At 31.3% G+C, this 17,120-nt stretch overlaps 2 protein-coding genes across 6 annotated transcripts in view; one reads left to right on the forward strand and one right to left on the reverse strand.

Moving 5' to 3' along the window:
* Positions 1-1,626: 1,626 nt before the first annotated feature.
* The window catches only part of LOC123014229 (glucose transporter type 1), a 115,430-nt gene continuing 99,936 nt past the window's right edge, over positions 1,627-17,120 (forward strand). For 3 of the 5 annotated variants that reach the window (XM_044413217.1, XM_044413215.1, XM_044413231.1), the window contains exon 1: positions 1,627-1,882. The gene's annotated coding sequence lies outside the window, so the exon portion shown is untranslated. Of the gene's footprint in view, positions 1,883-15,532; positions 15,548-17,120 lie in introns of those variants that run through there. The other 2 variants (XM_044413234.1, XM_044413216.1) reach the window with 2 other exon arrangements.
* LOC123014232 (centrosomal protein of 120 kDa-like) lies at positions 11,484-13,845 on the reverse strand. The gene is made up of 6 exons (XM_044413244.1): positions 12,897-13,845; positions 12,737-12,846; positions 12,433-12,690; positions 12,023-12,383; positions 11,798-11,976; positions 11,484-11,752 (listed from the first exon to the last, which is right to left on the reverse strand). The coding sequence occupies exons 1-6, from the start codon at positions 13,369-13,371 to the stop codon at positions 11,618-11,620; spliced, it is 1,518 nt and encodes a 505-aa protein (XP_044269179.1). The 5' UTR covers positions 13,372-13,845; the 3' UTR covers positions 11,484-11,617.

Here is a 17,120-nt window from a genome sequence, read left to right on the forward strand (position 1 = left end):
TGTGCGCGATTAGACTCTATTCGATTGTTTACTACGTCTGTTTCCAAGACAGTAAGTTGTAGTTACTCGTTGCTGTGGGTAAGTATTTTGTTTATTGTTGCTAAGTCGGTAAGCATTCAAAAATGCTTCAAAATATTCAAAATACCTTGACGTTCTAGAATATTTTTTAGATATTTATTAAAAAAAAAACAACAAAAATCAATTGCGAAAAAAATGTCATAAGCATCACGAACGTTAAGGACTTACCGATCTCAGACAATAATTGGAGTCGTCGCTTCGCTTTGCTTACCGTTCTTGATGCTTAATATACTACATATAATATACAGGTGAATATAAAGTATGGAACCAAGCGGTTTTAGTTTTAATGATTTGCCTCCAGAAAATAATAATTAATATAAATTAAAGTAATATAAAAAATGTGATGTTATTTTCAGAACGAAATTTTGTTTTGTTTTTGAGTTATGCGATTTTTTTTTCTCAAAATTGCAATTTATGTGAAAAATTTTTTTTGAAAAAACTAAATATAAAGCAGATAGTTGTAATCCTTAGAGTATAGCTTTTATGAGAAAAATGATTTTATAGTGGGTTGCCATTTAAAAAAATATTTTTTTTTGTAGAACTCAAAAACAAAAGAAAATTTCGAAAAATTTTATTTTTGTTAAATCATCACATTTTTATAGTACTTTATCACTCATCAATTAGTTTTTTCAAAAAATAAATAGTTTAAGCAAAAAACGTTTGGTTCCATACTTTTTATTCACCTGGTATAATGTGTGTAAATATGAATTTTTTTGTCTTGTTTCACTCGTCCACTTATACTTACGCTTGTTTATAACCTGGATTTATTAATTTATTATATTGGACTCCATCTTGATTTTTTCCTTACAATTTTTCAAGTTACGAATATTCTATGTAAATAAAAATTTTCAATTTTCTTTTTTGTAATTGTTTTTATTGTTATAGTTTTTGAGGGTTTCTTTTACTTTTTTATTCGAATTTCTAAACTAGATTACAAGAAAAAATGAATAAAACTCAAAAAAATCTCTGCAAATTAATTTTAGATTAACTGCTTTTATCGGAATAGAATAATGAGACATTTCGCTGCAAAAAGATAGTTATAAATTATCTATACATAGACTGATTAACTTTACTGTTTATTTTTCTTTTCCTTATATTTCAGTGTTTTTCTTGTGACCTCATACTCTCTTATTGTGTGAATTTAGTTATTTATGATTCAATACGTGTTAATATTATTTACCTACATTTTTATTTCTTTGCTATGGTCTATATGTTTGTATTAAAGTCTGGGAAATTTTAAATTTTAAATAGCGTCCTTTGTATATGTCCAGACCTTCTTGGATAGTATAGATAAATTAAATTATTATCGGTCTAAAAATCAAAGAAATCCGTCAATTTCACTGCTGCCCTAGTCCTGTTTCCAGTCAGTCACAGCCACTCCTGGGCTTCCTGATCTTAATCCGAAACCGGGCCACCTCTCCAGGTGAAGTTTGCGCACGCCTCCAACCCCGTTCTTCGGCGTCGCGGCGCCTGGCCGTTGTTCCCAATTTGGGGGTGGCGTTCATGAAGTGGCGTCATCTGTGAGGCGTCGCAGAGAGCGTCAGAAGGGCGCGACTGTGGTGGCAGGAGCCCTCAGTGTGTCCCGGCCGGCTATTGATTGCAGGAGCGCGCAGTGCTGAGCCACAGCCCGTGTGGTACCTGTCCTGTGTCCCGTGTGTTCACTTGGGGCGTCACCACATACACAAGAGTGACACAAGAGCCGTGCGGTGATCGAGTTGTGGTGCGTGTTGTGCGAGATGTGAGTCCAGCTCAAGCTCAAGACCGGCGCCGGAGGACGGGGGCCCCACGCACCACCGTGTTGCAGGTAACGCATTAACGATCTGGCCCACGTTGCCCCATTATCTGGGTCATTCCGACGCTAATTGTGAGAATGCACGCGCGCTACGCTGGCCGCAGGGCTGCTTGCGCCCGCCAAAGCCGCCTTCCAGCCTCCGGAACGAGATTTAGGGTGGCGATCTGAAGCGTGTTCGAGGGTTGTGCCACACACGGCCCGAGTCGATGCTTGTTGGTAATAACGAGAAAATTGGAGATAAGACAATGTGACACCGATTGCCAAACGGATCACTTTCTGTCCTATTATTACCCTTCACTTTCTTCGCTTTAAATCGAGATCTGTAATTCGAGAGTAATTTTTTATGGCGAAAAGTGGACTTGGATTTGGAAACTTAAAAAAAGAACAAGGCCATGATCCGGTTACGCCCTTACTTTGTACTTGATTTGAGGAAAATATTTTTTCAAATGTAGTGTATTACATAATTGCACTGGTTGTGCGTTAAATAAAAATGGTATGTATACAAATCCAACAAAAATTATCTATAAGTAGATATGTACATATATTATAATAATTTTTTCAACAAGTAAGCAAAGTTGAAAACAAAAACAATAGATATTTAATTATTGCCAAAACAGAAAATACTTACATACCTAAAATTTTTAAAAAGCACAGTTTTCTTAGTCTTCTCTGTAGGTTATGCACAATTAATAATTAGTTTTTACCTTTGGATTGACACGACACTGTATTCCAAATTAGTTTTTTAATTTTTTTAATAATGATCATAAACCCAACAGTATCAAAAATGATAAATACACTAGTATTGGTTATGAATTAAATAATTATTGTCTGGTACATAACAATTAATAATATTTTTTGTTACATAGTATATTATCGATACGTTAGTAGGTATTATATTTGATAAAAGAATTAACTAATTAAAATGATGAAATTGTTTAGTTTATTTGTTTTAGAAATAATTTTTGGCTTTGTTAATTAAATTAATGACTTGCTTTGAATTCATTAGAGAATAAAAACAGATTTAAATTGTGTTAAAACATAAACTACTGCATCACATTGTCATTTCTATTTTGATTTCCAGGCTTGCTATTTTTGTCTTATTAGAATTTTTTTTATTGTTTATAGTATATAGTAAGGAGTAATTTGTTATTATCAGAATATGATTTTTGTTTAAATTTTTTTTTCAAATAAAAACATTTTGAGGTACTTTTTTTACTACAACATTTATTTTACAAACACTTGATTTTTGTTATTGTATTAATTAATAGTTAGTAGTAAATTGTTAGATATTATTTTTTATAAATTCATTTTTTAAATATAATTGTATTTAACAAGTTAACATGAAATTTTTATAAGCGTCATTAAAAATTAGATTTTTAATAGCAATTAAAAAAATATGTTTTCAGTAACGAAGAAATAAATATAAAAATAGGAAATTTATTTGTTAATTTTTCTGTTAATTTTTACCCCTTGTTACTTGTTGTAAATTTATAGTAAATGTGAAACCCGGAAGAATTATTGAGACAAAGTGCTATAAAAAGAGAAAATTTACTCGAAGTATGTATAGAGTAATTTTTCCAAATTTTAATTACAATTAACAACTGATAATAAATTATTTATTATTTATTATTTTAAACGAATGTCGACGGTGACATGACATTAAATCTATTAAATAGTCATTGGTTTATGTTAAAATAAGACCAATAACTAAAGAAACGCACATTGTTGAATATTTTTATTAAAGATATAGTTAATACCTATGCAAATATCAAAACTGTTTGTTTAGCTGTTATTATTGTTTCTGATGTAGTAACTTTGTTTCTTAGGTTAGTGCGCAATAGTAATATTTATAACATACTTTTATGCGAAAATGCCTGCAAACTAATCTAAAAAATCTAGGTTTTATAAGAATAATATCACGTTTTTATAATTAATATTTAAAAATTCATCCGACTTAAAAAAAAATAATATACAAGATTTGTTCAAGAAAATAGCGACAAGAATATTAAATTATTAAAAGTCGTTCATTTTAATCTACTAATGGAAATACTCCTATAAAATAGAACTACTATGCAACAAGAGATATGAGAAAATTGAATCATGTTGCTAGTAACTCTTATTAGAAAATCGTAACTTAATTAAGATTCAGGCTGGATTATATAAAACGCCTCATAAATTTCATTACTTTTGAACACGTTACAATACTTCTTTGATCAAAATTAAACAGTTTTTTGCTATTAGTCGTTTGTTTGTTCTTAGATAAAATGAATAAAAATGTTCTAGTATTCTTTCCAGAGGCTACTTTATTTAACTTAATTTTCAAAAATTAGTTATAAATAATAAATTTTAAATAGTGAGCTTGTTAAAAGACAATTTATGGAACAATACAAAAATAATAAAATATACAGAATGTTCCGTTTAAAAAACTGTCAGTTTCGAAGCAGCATAATAATAAACTGTGCAACTTTGTTCTAAAAATTATTTTCATATTTTTAATAATGCAGTTATGATTTGGGGTGTTTTTCATAGTCCATCATGTATGTACATGCAGATGGTAAATTTTTGTAAAAAAGTGCTCGAAAACCCAATTTTTAGAAATATTAATAGCAAAATTATTTGCTTTACTTTTTTTCAACTTTAAAAAGATACTCAAAAGTTATTAGTTAAGTTATTTTTTATAATAAAGAGGGTGCAAGATCATTTATTTATACAATTTTCAATATTAATTTTAGCTGAAATAAATAATAATAGAAGTATATTCAAAATAAATTAATAAAATATCATACCTCCTCAAAGCTTCTTTTAAAAGATAGAAGATTATTTTTTTAATTAAAAGTACAGGAATTGGGATTGAAAAAAGAAAAAAGTGTGTACAGGTAAAACTAGAACGACCAGTGCTTCATTAAAGTTGTTTCAAGGAAAAGCTTCATGTTGAAATAGTCCTGGAATAATAGAAGTATTTAACACATTAATTAGCCGTATAGAAAACACAAGCCCATACTTAACCCAACAAGAATATTTTAATCGAATAATCCCATTGTCTTCTGCGATAGGAAAACATTGACAATGGCGATACCGGCGCCTCCACTAAAAGCAAATTTACTTTCAATAACGTCCTACAATAAAGCGTAAAGCCGAGCTGTTTTCTTTTCAATGCCACACATTAAAAACCGATATTTTTACGGCCTTATGCATCGAGCTTCTTTTGATGTGCATAATTCCATATAACCGCCCTTGTAAAGGGTGTTGCTCGCCTCGGTGATCGAAAACTTTTCTTTGCCTTGTGGTGTGTCGTTCGACAATATTTTAAATTTGTGTAAGGAGGCGGTTTTGCAAGCCATAGATCTGTTAGCAATGAGCTATTTGAAATTTCAACGTTATTATGACTTATGATTATGAATTATGTTGTATGAATAATGCAACCAGAATGAAAAGATAGTGTAGGTAATGGTAGAATACGAGTGGTGTAGATTCATACTTGATTTGAATGAAAACTAATTACTTAAATACCTGGGGGTTTTGTGATAAAGCTTATTGTAAATTTGAACGTAAATACAGGAGTGCCAAGAAGAGGAAATGACGAAAAAAACAAGCGTATCATAAATTTGATTAAAATCAGATAAGGTTTATTTCATTGGTCAGCTCCTACACAACGTTTATTTTTGTGTGATAAATTGCTCAATATTTTTTATCTTCAGTGGTATTATTACACATTACGAAATTGTGCTAGACACATAATAATTTTGATTTATAAGCTGTAATTCATTAAGATTACATCTAAGAAGTTTACCAAAAATATAAGTGCTTATTAATTTATTTTTGAATAAATGTTTTTTGTCTTTTCGGATTACTTACTTAATACTCAATAAAACTTGCAATTAAATAGGTAACACAAAATTATTTTCTAAAGTTTATTAATAAAAAAATATGTTTACCTAAGTTCGTTACAAAATTTATGTTAGGTGCTAATTATAAAATAATAATAAATTTCTTTTTTGCATACGCTCCCAAAAATAGCTATTTTGCTATTTATAATAAAATAGTTCGCAAAATGGTTATTTTAGGGACTGTCCCCAAAAAACAGTTTTTGCGGAGTAAAAAATTAAATTGGTTACTATGGTGGCGAATTTTTTTTATTAATAATAGGTGTGAATTTGTGTTTTGGGAGCTTAAACAAAAAAATCTTGTATGCACCACGTACGCAAGAGGTTTTAGGTGACTCCTTACGATTCGTCCTTTAAAACCCTATTTCGCGTACTTGGTATATGTATAAATAGCTATAACAAGATATCTTATAAGTTTTTTAATTGACAATAAATTTTTATCAACCGTTTCAAAGTGCGTATCGTTATTTGAGAAAAAAGGTTGAAATTTCAGAAATAAATCTTTTTAATATTATGATTTAATTAAGGGTTTTAAAGAATATCATATTAAAAGATTTTACATTTTTGTTTTCTTTGAAAAATTCTTAATTGTAATAATGTTTTACTTAGTTATTAACACAATTTTTCTTTAAGATAAATTTAAAATAATTAGAAGCTTTAAAACACTTTTTTCGTCTCGTTTAAACTTTTAAAGTTTTTTAAAAACAATTCCTACTTTTTGTACGAGTTGAAATTGTAATTTTATCCATAATGTTCCTAAAAGAAAACATTAAGATTTCGTGGTCGATTTTAACATTTGAATATTTCCTTTTCCATTTTACTAAAATTACTACGCGAAGAATTGTATCGGTCATAAAAGTTTGTCATTACGTCGCACGTATGAAATTGGTCGCTTTGTAATATAAATCCACTTTTACGTTGCACAAAGAACGATAATTCTACTTTCATCAAAAAATTAACGAGGCTTTCGGAAGAAATGGGAATTTTATTGATTGGCAATAATATTTTTGTGCCACCGTTTAACGTCTATGTTTTATATTGACTAAATCTGTTCGTAAATAGTATTTATTTTTAACTAGAATTGTTTTTTTAACTGAAATAGAAATAAAATTAAAGATAGAGATTGTGTACGAATCATCTATTTTATATCCTTATTAAAAGTAATTAGTTTGCTTTGTTCTTGGTAAAAGTTTCACGGAAAAATATGTACTTTCTTTGTATCTGAAATTATCATGTTCTTGCGTATTTTCTTTGAAATGACATTCTTTAAAAGCATGTATTCAGTTTCGGCTTTGTACATTGTATTTAATCGTTAGTTCTTTTTCTATTCCGATTGCTATTGCCAGACTAAGAACTATTATGGAATTCTTAATGCAGCAGCTAACGAGTTGTTCTCATCCCCCACACACACAAATTGCTTTTACTCCAACAACGCTTTTCCATCAGAGTTGTATAAAAATATTTTCTACAATTATGTAGGTTTGCAAGTAGTTTCTTCAATACCGTGCATATGCCTACATTACCAGCAGGTTTCTTCAATTCAGTCGGTAGACCCCCTCTAGTTCTCGACTATTGGGGTTGATCGTCACGATAAGAGTAATCAGAAAATGATTTTGTTGTGGCTTTTCCACGAAGAGCAATGAACACATTACCGGAGTTTTCTTGTCGATAGAATCAAAAGTAATTTTTGCTAGGGCACAAAATGCATTGTCCTCTTTTTGAATATTGGTTTTATCGTTTTGTGCATACAAACAGACATGAAAATGCATTTCTGCCGTGACTGAGTTGATTTTCAACTTTGACCTTCCTGCTATTTCTGATGCTACCTGCAACTTACAACAACGACTGCAGCAACTCGTCACGCTTGAATTAGTCGCTTTAATTAAGTTTGCAGGCTGTTCTTGATAGCGAGTTACTGGATGACGGTTCAACACAAAATTTTAACTAATTTATAGAGTCATTAAAAATTTCACCTCATGCAGACACGCTTCACTGGGATGTTTTAATTAATTCAAGTTTTTTATGTCTATTTTTTTACACTTCGCTAAACTAGATGCTTGTCAATGAAGCTCAGGAATGGCAATTTTTTAAAAGGATAATACCTAATTCGAATACATACATTCTTGCCGTCTTGATGCATATTGACGAGTGGACTGCAATAATTAAAATTAATATTAATTTCCGCGGTTTTCAAATGGATGCATTCATTTGTGTTCAGCTTTGATACAGTTTAATTAGAAATTGTATACAAAGCATACCGACAGTATTTATGCGGTTTTGCAATTTCAGAACGAGTGAAATTTTTTTGTTTCTGTATCTACCGAGAACGTTTTGAACATCATATTCAACTAGACTATTGTAAACAACTTTATCCTTATTGAAAAGTTGTAGAACAACTCTATTCATAGCGAAAGGTTGCTAACAAAGTTAAATAAGTTTAGCACCCAACAAAGAACTACTCTAAAACTTCACGATTTCTAATTATTCTCTATTGCTTGCTGCAAGACTTCGAGATTTTGTGTTCCTACACGGTTTCCTATCTAACCATGATATAATTCATATGGTTCTAAATTCAAAAACACCATCAATCAAAACGCAAGAGATATATTGTATGTATAAAAAAGAAGAAAAATTTGGAACAAATAAGTAGGTGTTTACGCAAATCAACACAAATTCAAGCTTTTGACACAAAAATCCACTTGTGTCATTATGAATATGTAGGGCTACTTTGTACCAAAACTACCAAAAGCGCTTCACGTCTATTATGATTATTTTACCACGTTAAAATTTACAAAGCAATTTTTTCGTTGTAACAAGTGCTCGCTTTGTAATTTGTAGATATACGAGTACAAAAAGTGTTTTTGGCCCAGTTATTGAACATCGTTCTACATCCTCGTTGTTTGTTTCGTCAAACATGATATTAAATGATTTCCATTATATAGCGAAAAACATTTTAGAAACGTGACGCAATAAGTTGGAGAAGTACTCTCATATTTCTTTGTCAGTCTAGTTCCAATCACATTTCGCTGAAATTATTATGAATCTTCTTTGGCCGCTGTTGACATGAGATAAATACGTTGCAGGTAAACACAAAAAGGCGTATAAATCAAAATACCTCAATAAATGAATCAAAATCCATCTGAGGAAAGACAAATAAAGTGTTCCTGCTTCGTGTAAACAAAGGCCAATAAAAAGTAAAGGAGGACGGTATTCTTCGATAAGGGATAGGGAGACAACCCCCAGAGTGTCTATGTGGATGTCGCAGCAAAGACTACGCTGCAATTCGCCTTATGTAAACTTGCCATTTACGTCTCGAAATGTAAATAAATGACGAAACAATCTGCACATGTCGTCCTTTGAGTGCCATGATCAGGATACGTGTAGCTATACAACAACCCACATTGTTTGCTACAGCAATAGAGAGATACGCTGCCAAATTCAATCAGAGACAAACATAATATCATGTAATGTCAATTCTGATGTTCAAATATAACAAAAATCAATACTGCACTTGCATTAATTTGATATTTGCATTTCGTGTTCTTTAATAAGGCTACTACAAAGTCCAATTAGGTATATCATTTGTCACCATGTATAATTAGAGCATAGTTTGTGTCGTTATTACCAAATTAATAGCCCCTTTACAACATGGTTTTTTTTAATTTACGTGATGTGTCATAAAATGACCAGAAACGTAGTTCTACCTATAGGTGTAAGCATAAATAAGACTACCAGTCTTTAGAATCTAATCGTGAAAAAGTGAGGGTGCATTTTCCTCATTCATTAATAGTTAGAATTTCCATTAACGTTTCAGGAATTACTGTTTTAGTTTTACTAATCCTTATTTATTTTATCAAGAAAAATGCGGTAGAGCGTATATTTAAACGGACCTCTGTTAACTACTTTTTGTTGGAAATTAGAAAACTTATTTCGTCGTTTTAAAGTTCTCGTTATAACTTTTACAACAAATAGGCGGTTGTGTGCTAATTTTCCTAATAAATTTATTGCTCATGCAATGAAAGCATGCAAGTCGCTGAGTTTTACTTACAAAGGAAAGCTACGACTTATTCTTTTCAGTTAGTGGGGTGCTTAAAATCAAAATAAGGTTCTTGTCCCAAATACGAGTAAGACCAAAAAAAGAAAGAATGTTAGTTTTGTTTTCTATGCCAATGAGATGAACAACTGAGCATGTGTCTATGTTTATCTTACTGAAGATACGTTTATGAAATACATTTATTTGTTCAGATTGCAGTGACAATTCAGATGTTTATGCACATGTGTCATAACTTTTTGTAACAGTTATGTTTTTATTTTTCTATTTTTTTTTATTTACGGCTTTATTTGTTGTATAGTGCGCCTAATAAGACCACATGTTAAAAATTATTTAAAAAATATTAATTAATATTTAATGTGTCTAAATAAGAAATGTGAAAACAACGTATATTATTGCAAAAATATAAAATAACAGTAAATCTAAGGAAGTAAAATTAATATTTTAGGTAAAGATTTTATGGGGTTCCAAATCCTTAATGTGGTCTTATTTGCGACAGGCACCTTATTCGCCATTATTTAACGATTTCAAAATTATTTTAAAACACTGAATTATACAGGATGAGTCACGTATAAAAGAAACTTTGACTGATTTTAGGACGCAACCCGAAATACATTCTTTGATGCCACACGATACTTGATGTACTGTTTGAGAAATTGAAAACTTTGCGTCCTACCTTTGTACCTTTGTACGTTTGACGGTACAGATTTAGCCACAGAATTTTTGTGGCATTTTCCGTATGTCAAAATCATGTTAGTTTTTTTGTCGTTTGAGTACATTTTGAATTCATTGATGATACTGTCAAATTTAATGCATGACATATCAACAATTACTTTGATTTAAAAATTAATAATTTAAATTTTGCAACGCAACAAAAGCCAAGTTATTTGTGAGAATGTATTTTGGGTTGTGTCTGAAAATCGATTAAAGTTTTTATTATATGTAACTCACTCTGTATATTTCATATTATTATAGCTATTTATGTATCAAGTACGCAAAATAAGGTTTTAGGGGACGTATCGTAATTAATGACGAGGCGATGTAGGAGCCGAGCCTTTAATGAGAGGAGTCACCTAAAACCTTTTGCGTACGTGGTGCATACAAGATTTTTTTGTCAAAGCTCCCAAAACACGAATTCTCACCTCTTATTAATTAAAAAAATTTCGTTACTATAGTAACCAATGTTATTTTTTAGTCTGCAAAAACTGTTTTTTTGGGGACAGTCTAAAATAACCATTTTGCGTATTATTTTATTGAGTCCGGAAAAGACTCATTTTAGGAACTCAAATGAGTTCCTAAAACAGCTGTTTTCGGGAGCGTATACAAAAAAGTATGTATAACAGTTTTTGTATAATAACATAATACCTAACAAAATGTTTTCAATTTTCTATAGTGAAAGTGTAATAGGCCTGACCTGACCTGTATAGATAGATAAAATCCAAAAATAAAAAAAATAGTTATATATTTGTTAGTTGCTGACATAAAAAGAAAATAAAGCAAAAATTAGCACATTTTTTTCTTTGTGAATGACCTACTACCCGCTCCATTAAATTACCATCATTATCCACAAGGGGCCTTATTTGAAACTCACAAGTGTATTGTATGTTGCAACATCCGATCGATTATCGCATTAAAACAGTATTATTGCATATTTATTAGAGGGAATAAAACATGATAGTATTTATTTAGATATCAATAATTTTTAATTAGAATTATAACCAAATAGAGAACATTTTGGAATGTACAAAAGCTTTAATAATAAATAAAGTATACAAAATATTCATGAATGTACAAACACTGTTGATATTTACATTAGTACAGTGTTAACAAATTATGAGATGCAAGTAAAGCTTTAACAGAAGGCGTCAAGCCTTGAAGGAGATCCTCAAACCCCATATCTTGATCTTTGTCATTAGCAATTGGCAGATTGATTTCCACTTCGTCAGTCTGAAATTCACTTTAAACAAGAGTTTAAAACGTACAAAAATTCACCTTTAATTTTTGGAAAAAATCATCTTGTGACTCTTTCCCAATTGTGTTCATTTCTGCATCACCACATGGAGATTCTTTAATTACATTTATTGCGTCTTTGTCAGACTCATTGCTTGTGATAGAAGAAATTGTAGTATCGCCGATATCTAGAAAAATCTCTTGTGGTCTGTTTGATGAATCTATAATTAATAAATAAGTAAATATTAAACTAATTACAAAGACCACCTTTCAATGACTTTAATGAATTTGCACGTTTTAAAACTTCACCATTCAATTTTTTTAGTTGTGTATTAACCTGGTCTTGTATTTTAGTCATTTCTTCTTGAATTTCCTTAATTTCCTTGTCTCTTACAGCTAACATAGTCACAAATTTCTCCTTTTCCATTTTAAGCAAAGCCATATCATATTCTAATCTGGCGCAAGTCTCATCTGACATGCTCTTTTGTTTCTTCAAATCGTCTACTATTTTTTTTAGATGATTTATAGCAGGATTGTCTCTCAGTTCTTGTGTAGCTTTGTCAAGTTGTTCTTGTAAATATTGTTTTTCATCCTCTAATTGTTTTATTTTCATGGTTGAGATTTCTTCCTGCAAGGTAACACAAGGTTGTATAAAAAAATCAAAAGTATAAAACTACCATTTCAATTTCTAGTTCTTTCACACGGCCACACAACATTTCAACATTTTCCCTTGCTTGATCTAACTCTTTTTCAGTCAATTCTTTTTCATTTTGTAGATTTGTGCAGACGATTTCTAGTTGTTTGCAGCTAGCTTCAAGTCTGTATGTGTTTTCTTCCATGATTTTCTGAAATTTCTCGGTGTCTTCTTGATACAAAGTTGGTGGTGTTTGACATGTTTTGGTTGCTGTACTTTTAATGGTGACACCTGAGGCCTCCTAGAAATTTGTCTGTGACAAAGTAATTAATTACAATTACACTCACTGATAGTGGATAATCCGAATGTGGGTGGTGTAATAATGTAGATATTTCAGGAGGAATTCTTTTAAGTGCATGTTGTATGTCAGCGACCATTTGAAGAATCTCATCCCCCTCTTTAAACATTAACATAAATGGAACTGTTTAAAGTGAAACATTAATTTACCTGGGACAACATTTTCAAGTTTTGTAAAAAGTTCTTTAGATAAGAAATGTAAAGTCCTCAATGGGTCAAAATTACTGAAAAGTGACACTTTTTCTTTACTCTTATTGCATTGCAAAATCTGCCCCCAAGCTTCTCGTTCTCTATTTCCCAATCGAACGGCAGATACAGACCTGGCTCTGTGTTTGGAAACTTTTGAAAAGTCTTTACTCTGGTTGTCACTATTCTGTACGTTCAATACAGCTTGAGCTGTGGCTTTTTGTAATGGGCTTTGATTTCTGATCGTTACTTTCGGTTTGACGCGTTGATTAATGACTGAGGGTTGTTTCACGATATGTGAAATTTTCTCTTGCTGGGGTCTAAAAGCTGGCGACCTTTTTACAGCAAACATCTGTTCTTGTCTCATCATTTTGTTTAAATATTTCTCACATGTAGCTGCTGTTTCACTGTTGGATACTGTTCGCAGCTTGTGGTTCATTCTGGTTAATCACTACACTTCAATTTAAACAAAACCAAACAAACAACATGAATTTATGGTCGGGAATATTTGACGTTAGAGGTTAGAAATTTGTTTACACGGGAGATTCAAAGCCCGCCATGTGAAGTTTGTGCAGAACATGCGCTTTGAAAGCCCGCGATCTTTGAATGAATGAATACTCGTATTTGAAAAGCAATAACTTAATTTAATTAATCGTGTATTAACAAATTTTCATGTTTTTTTATATAATTGTATTATTTAGATTTAGCCGTTGAGATTATTTTGATAAAACGAAAATGTTTGAAGTTGAGATATGTCCATAATTACCGTTAGTTATTATTTGGCATAAACTCGGCTGTCCCAAGCTAAAACACAATATCTGCTTTTTAATTAATGTTTTACTGGACCCAAAAATAGCTTATTTAAACAGCCCTCCTGAATGACTTGCTCTCCACCTACATATTATTTAACTTAAAAATATTGTTTTTTTAAAAGCAATTTAAGACGTGTGTGTAAAAGACAAGTAAAACATCATGAAAAATCTATAGTTTCAGATACTGTGTTTTTTATTAGTATAATTTTTACAAATACCTAAAATCTCTAAATTAAAATGAAGTAAATACAATTTCAAGCAGTTTTCAGTACAAAAGCAATTAATTAATTTTTATTAATTAATTGTTTACTATATATTATTATAATAGTACCTACCTACAGATAAAAGGTGTCTCAACAGGAAGTGTAATTTTAATTAAAAAAAAAAACTTTTTTTTTAATATTATTTTTTATTTCAAAATAAAGTTCGAACGTGGAATACAATATCTGTCAAATGTTAGCCTTTGCTTCTTTGGCAGGAAACCATTCTTTTACGGAAGTTTTGGACATTTTTACATAAAGAACAAAAGATAAAAAAGACAAACAAAACAAAATGTCCTAATCATTTTGGGAAGGTGTCGGGTTTATCATCGCCCTTGACGTTTTACTTTTCCAGTTTTTTTAAAAAAGCTATCTTGATTTCAGTAGTTTGGTTCCAAATAAAATTTTAATAATTTTTGGGATACTTTTTTAATGTAATTCAAATTTATGCATATGTTCCAACGACGGTAGATTATAATTTTTTTTTGCAATTGGAGAAGCAACTTACCTTCAACTCTTTAAATTCTAAAAGAAAATAACCATCCTGATCAGAGATGTGGCAGATATAAACTAACAAATAAAAGTTCGATTAAAAAAAATATGTTGTTATTATAAAATTGTAAAAAACATAGTTTTTCATACTTATTTGAGTTATTTCTATTTAAAAAATAGAGTAGAACCTACCGTTTCTGAGATATTTTGTAGATACTGTGTTTTACACTGGGAAGAGGACTTCTGCGCTGTAGTTACTGTTTTTGACAAAACAATTTTGTTTTACTAATTTTAAACAAATAATTAATAATGAGTATTTAATTGAATGTAAGCATGAAAATAATCTAAAATATGTAAAAAACTAATTTTTTTAAAAATTGTTAGTTACTGTGATTTTGTTTGACACAGCCGAACTATTCCCTAAGTTTAAGCTGTATTAGTGTCATATTTATGATTATATACAGGGTAACCCACGAGTAATAATGAGCCTGAAAATTTTTTTGAAGCAACCAACATTAAATTTCATAGATAACATGACTAAAAAAAATTACTACTAAAGTTTTAGAAAGTCCGTCTATTTGGATATCGCGCTGGATAGAAACATGCAGTCTGCGAAGCGTTTTCCAAACATTTTTCACAAATGAGAATCTTGTTGATCTTTTCGGCAACATTTTAATAATTCCTTCAAAATTCTCCAAGGTTTGACTTTTTATAAATTAAAGTTGAAGTGTGCTGTTTTGTCACTATGTTTAATTTATTAAAACATGATTAAAACTAAATATTTTAATATCCACGTTATCTTTGAAATGTAATGTTGGTTGCTTCAAAAAATTTTTCAGGCTCATTATTACTCGTGTGACACCCTGTAGTTATTTATTAAACAAAAAACAAAAAAGAAAACTTGCTCATTGTCTGTGAGTGATTGGTATATGTATGATACAAGTGCTTAACAACTCTTACAAAAAAAAGGATTTTGGGCCTAAATAAATTCATCAGTTTTGTGATCTATCAGCATAATAAGCTCATACAGCGAATGATTACACTCGGACTCGTAAGTGTGTGTTGGGAATATGACAAAAATCTCACTCGATTCGCTTGTCCATCAATTGGCGTCGTTTCGGCGGTGGAAATGCGAGTGGAGCTCGTGTGGACGGGGCGTCGGTCTGCGTCGTTGTCCATCCGTGGGTCCGCGTCTGCCCCTACGTTGCACTTGTTCAATATGCGTCGCGGCGCTATTATCAGAGCGGTGGAGCCCGGCCAGGCCAGAGTGCCGACGCCCATCGTCGTCGGAAGCTGACGTCACGCGAGTTGCGCGCGTGTCCATAGCAACCTCTACGTCACCGTCGGGCGCGGGAGCAGTTAATGGTCCAGATTTATCCCGGTTACCCCACATCCGGAGCCGTTACGGCTTTACTTTAGTTTACACCCTGCTGGATATCTTACAAAGGGACGCCGCTCCATTTTTATTGTTCCATTATTATTGTTTTAGCTGCGTACTTTTCAGATGATATTTTTTATACTTTTTTATCTCGTTTCCGCCATCGAAGTCGAAGTGGCGAAATGAACAAATAGAAAAATGGGGATTTTCATTTCGTGAACAAAAGCCTCCGACAACACTAAATTTCCACCGACGATATTGCTGCTTTATTTGTTGCATGCCTTCATAAATAAATTGCCCGCATTTCGCTCAGGTGCCGGAAAATTCCATCCTCAATTACAGAAATATCGCCACCCTTGCATCCACGACGAATAACGACCGACCGGAAAAGAATTCAGTGCCCCAGATAACAACACCCTTTTCCACACGAGGGTCGCATGCACACAATATATACAACTTGTATTTCGGGAAATGTTCAAGTGATGAAAACGGTTCTATTGCCCTATTTATATGCGTCAAAATTTCACTCGCATATGGACGATTAGTCTTTAAGATTCCCAAATGCGGAAATTCATCACGCGAATGATACACATGTGCCACAATTTATAATACGTGGTACTTACGAAAATTATACCTACTTCGCTCCTTTAAATGCCTCATAATTATGATGTATGATTAATTCCACCTTATAACCTGTTATCTCTCTTTCCATGTGAATGTATAGTATTTGCCGAGTGTTTTGAAAACGATAAAAAAAGAGTGTTTATAAAACTAACAGTTATTGTTTCTTATCTGATACCATAGAGCTAATACAAATAGAAACCTAAATATGGTAAAAATCATGGGGGTAGAACGGTGCGTCATCTGACGTTTCTCCTCACCATATTTACAAAACGTGAATTTTTTCATTTAAAATTTAATGTAATAGATTGGAAATGACTTTTTCTACATGCAGTGTATTCATTACATCATTAAGCTTTCCAATGTTTTTGGATGTTGTATCTAAAACTTGCAATTTTTAGTGTAGGTACAATCAGTATAAAACCGATTTTCTAAAGAACAATGGGTAAAGTGGGAAGAAAACGGATACAAAATTGGTATTTTATAAACAGGATTTACAAACATAAGAAGCATAGACAAGTAATTTCTTACATTGAGTTTTTTAAGGGTTTAAAACTATGGACAATTTGATGCATTCTTCCAGGTAAAAAAAAAGAGAAAGTTGACATCTACAAAACAAAGTGCC

This window comes from Tribolium madens, unplaced genomic scaffold, assembly GCF_015345945.1.
Source record: "Tribolium madens isolate multiple individuals breed KSU strain unplaced genomic scaffold, Tmad_KSU_1.1 Scaffold_97;HRSCAF=244;Tcas5.2_LG3a, whole genome shotgun sequence".
NCBI lineage: Eukaryota > Metazoa > Arthropoda > Insecta > Coleoptera > Tenebrionidae > Tribolium > Tribolium madens.

Excerpts from the sequence above, each read along its gene's own strand:
- LOC123014232 (XM_044413244.1), bottom strand. The coding sequence starts at position 13,371 with ATGAACCACAAGCTGCGAACAGTATCCAACAGTGAAACAGCAGCTACA. Across the intron at positions 12,847-12,896 it reads ACTTGAAAATGTTGTCCCAG|AGGGGGATGAGATTCTTCAA; the intron begins GTAAATTAATGT and ends TAATGTTTAAAG. Across the intron at positions 11,977-12,022 it reads TTCATTAAAGTCATTGAAAG|ATTCATCAAACAGACCACAA; the intron begins GTGGTCTTTGTA and ends TATTAATTATAG.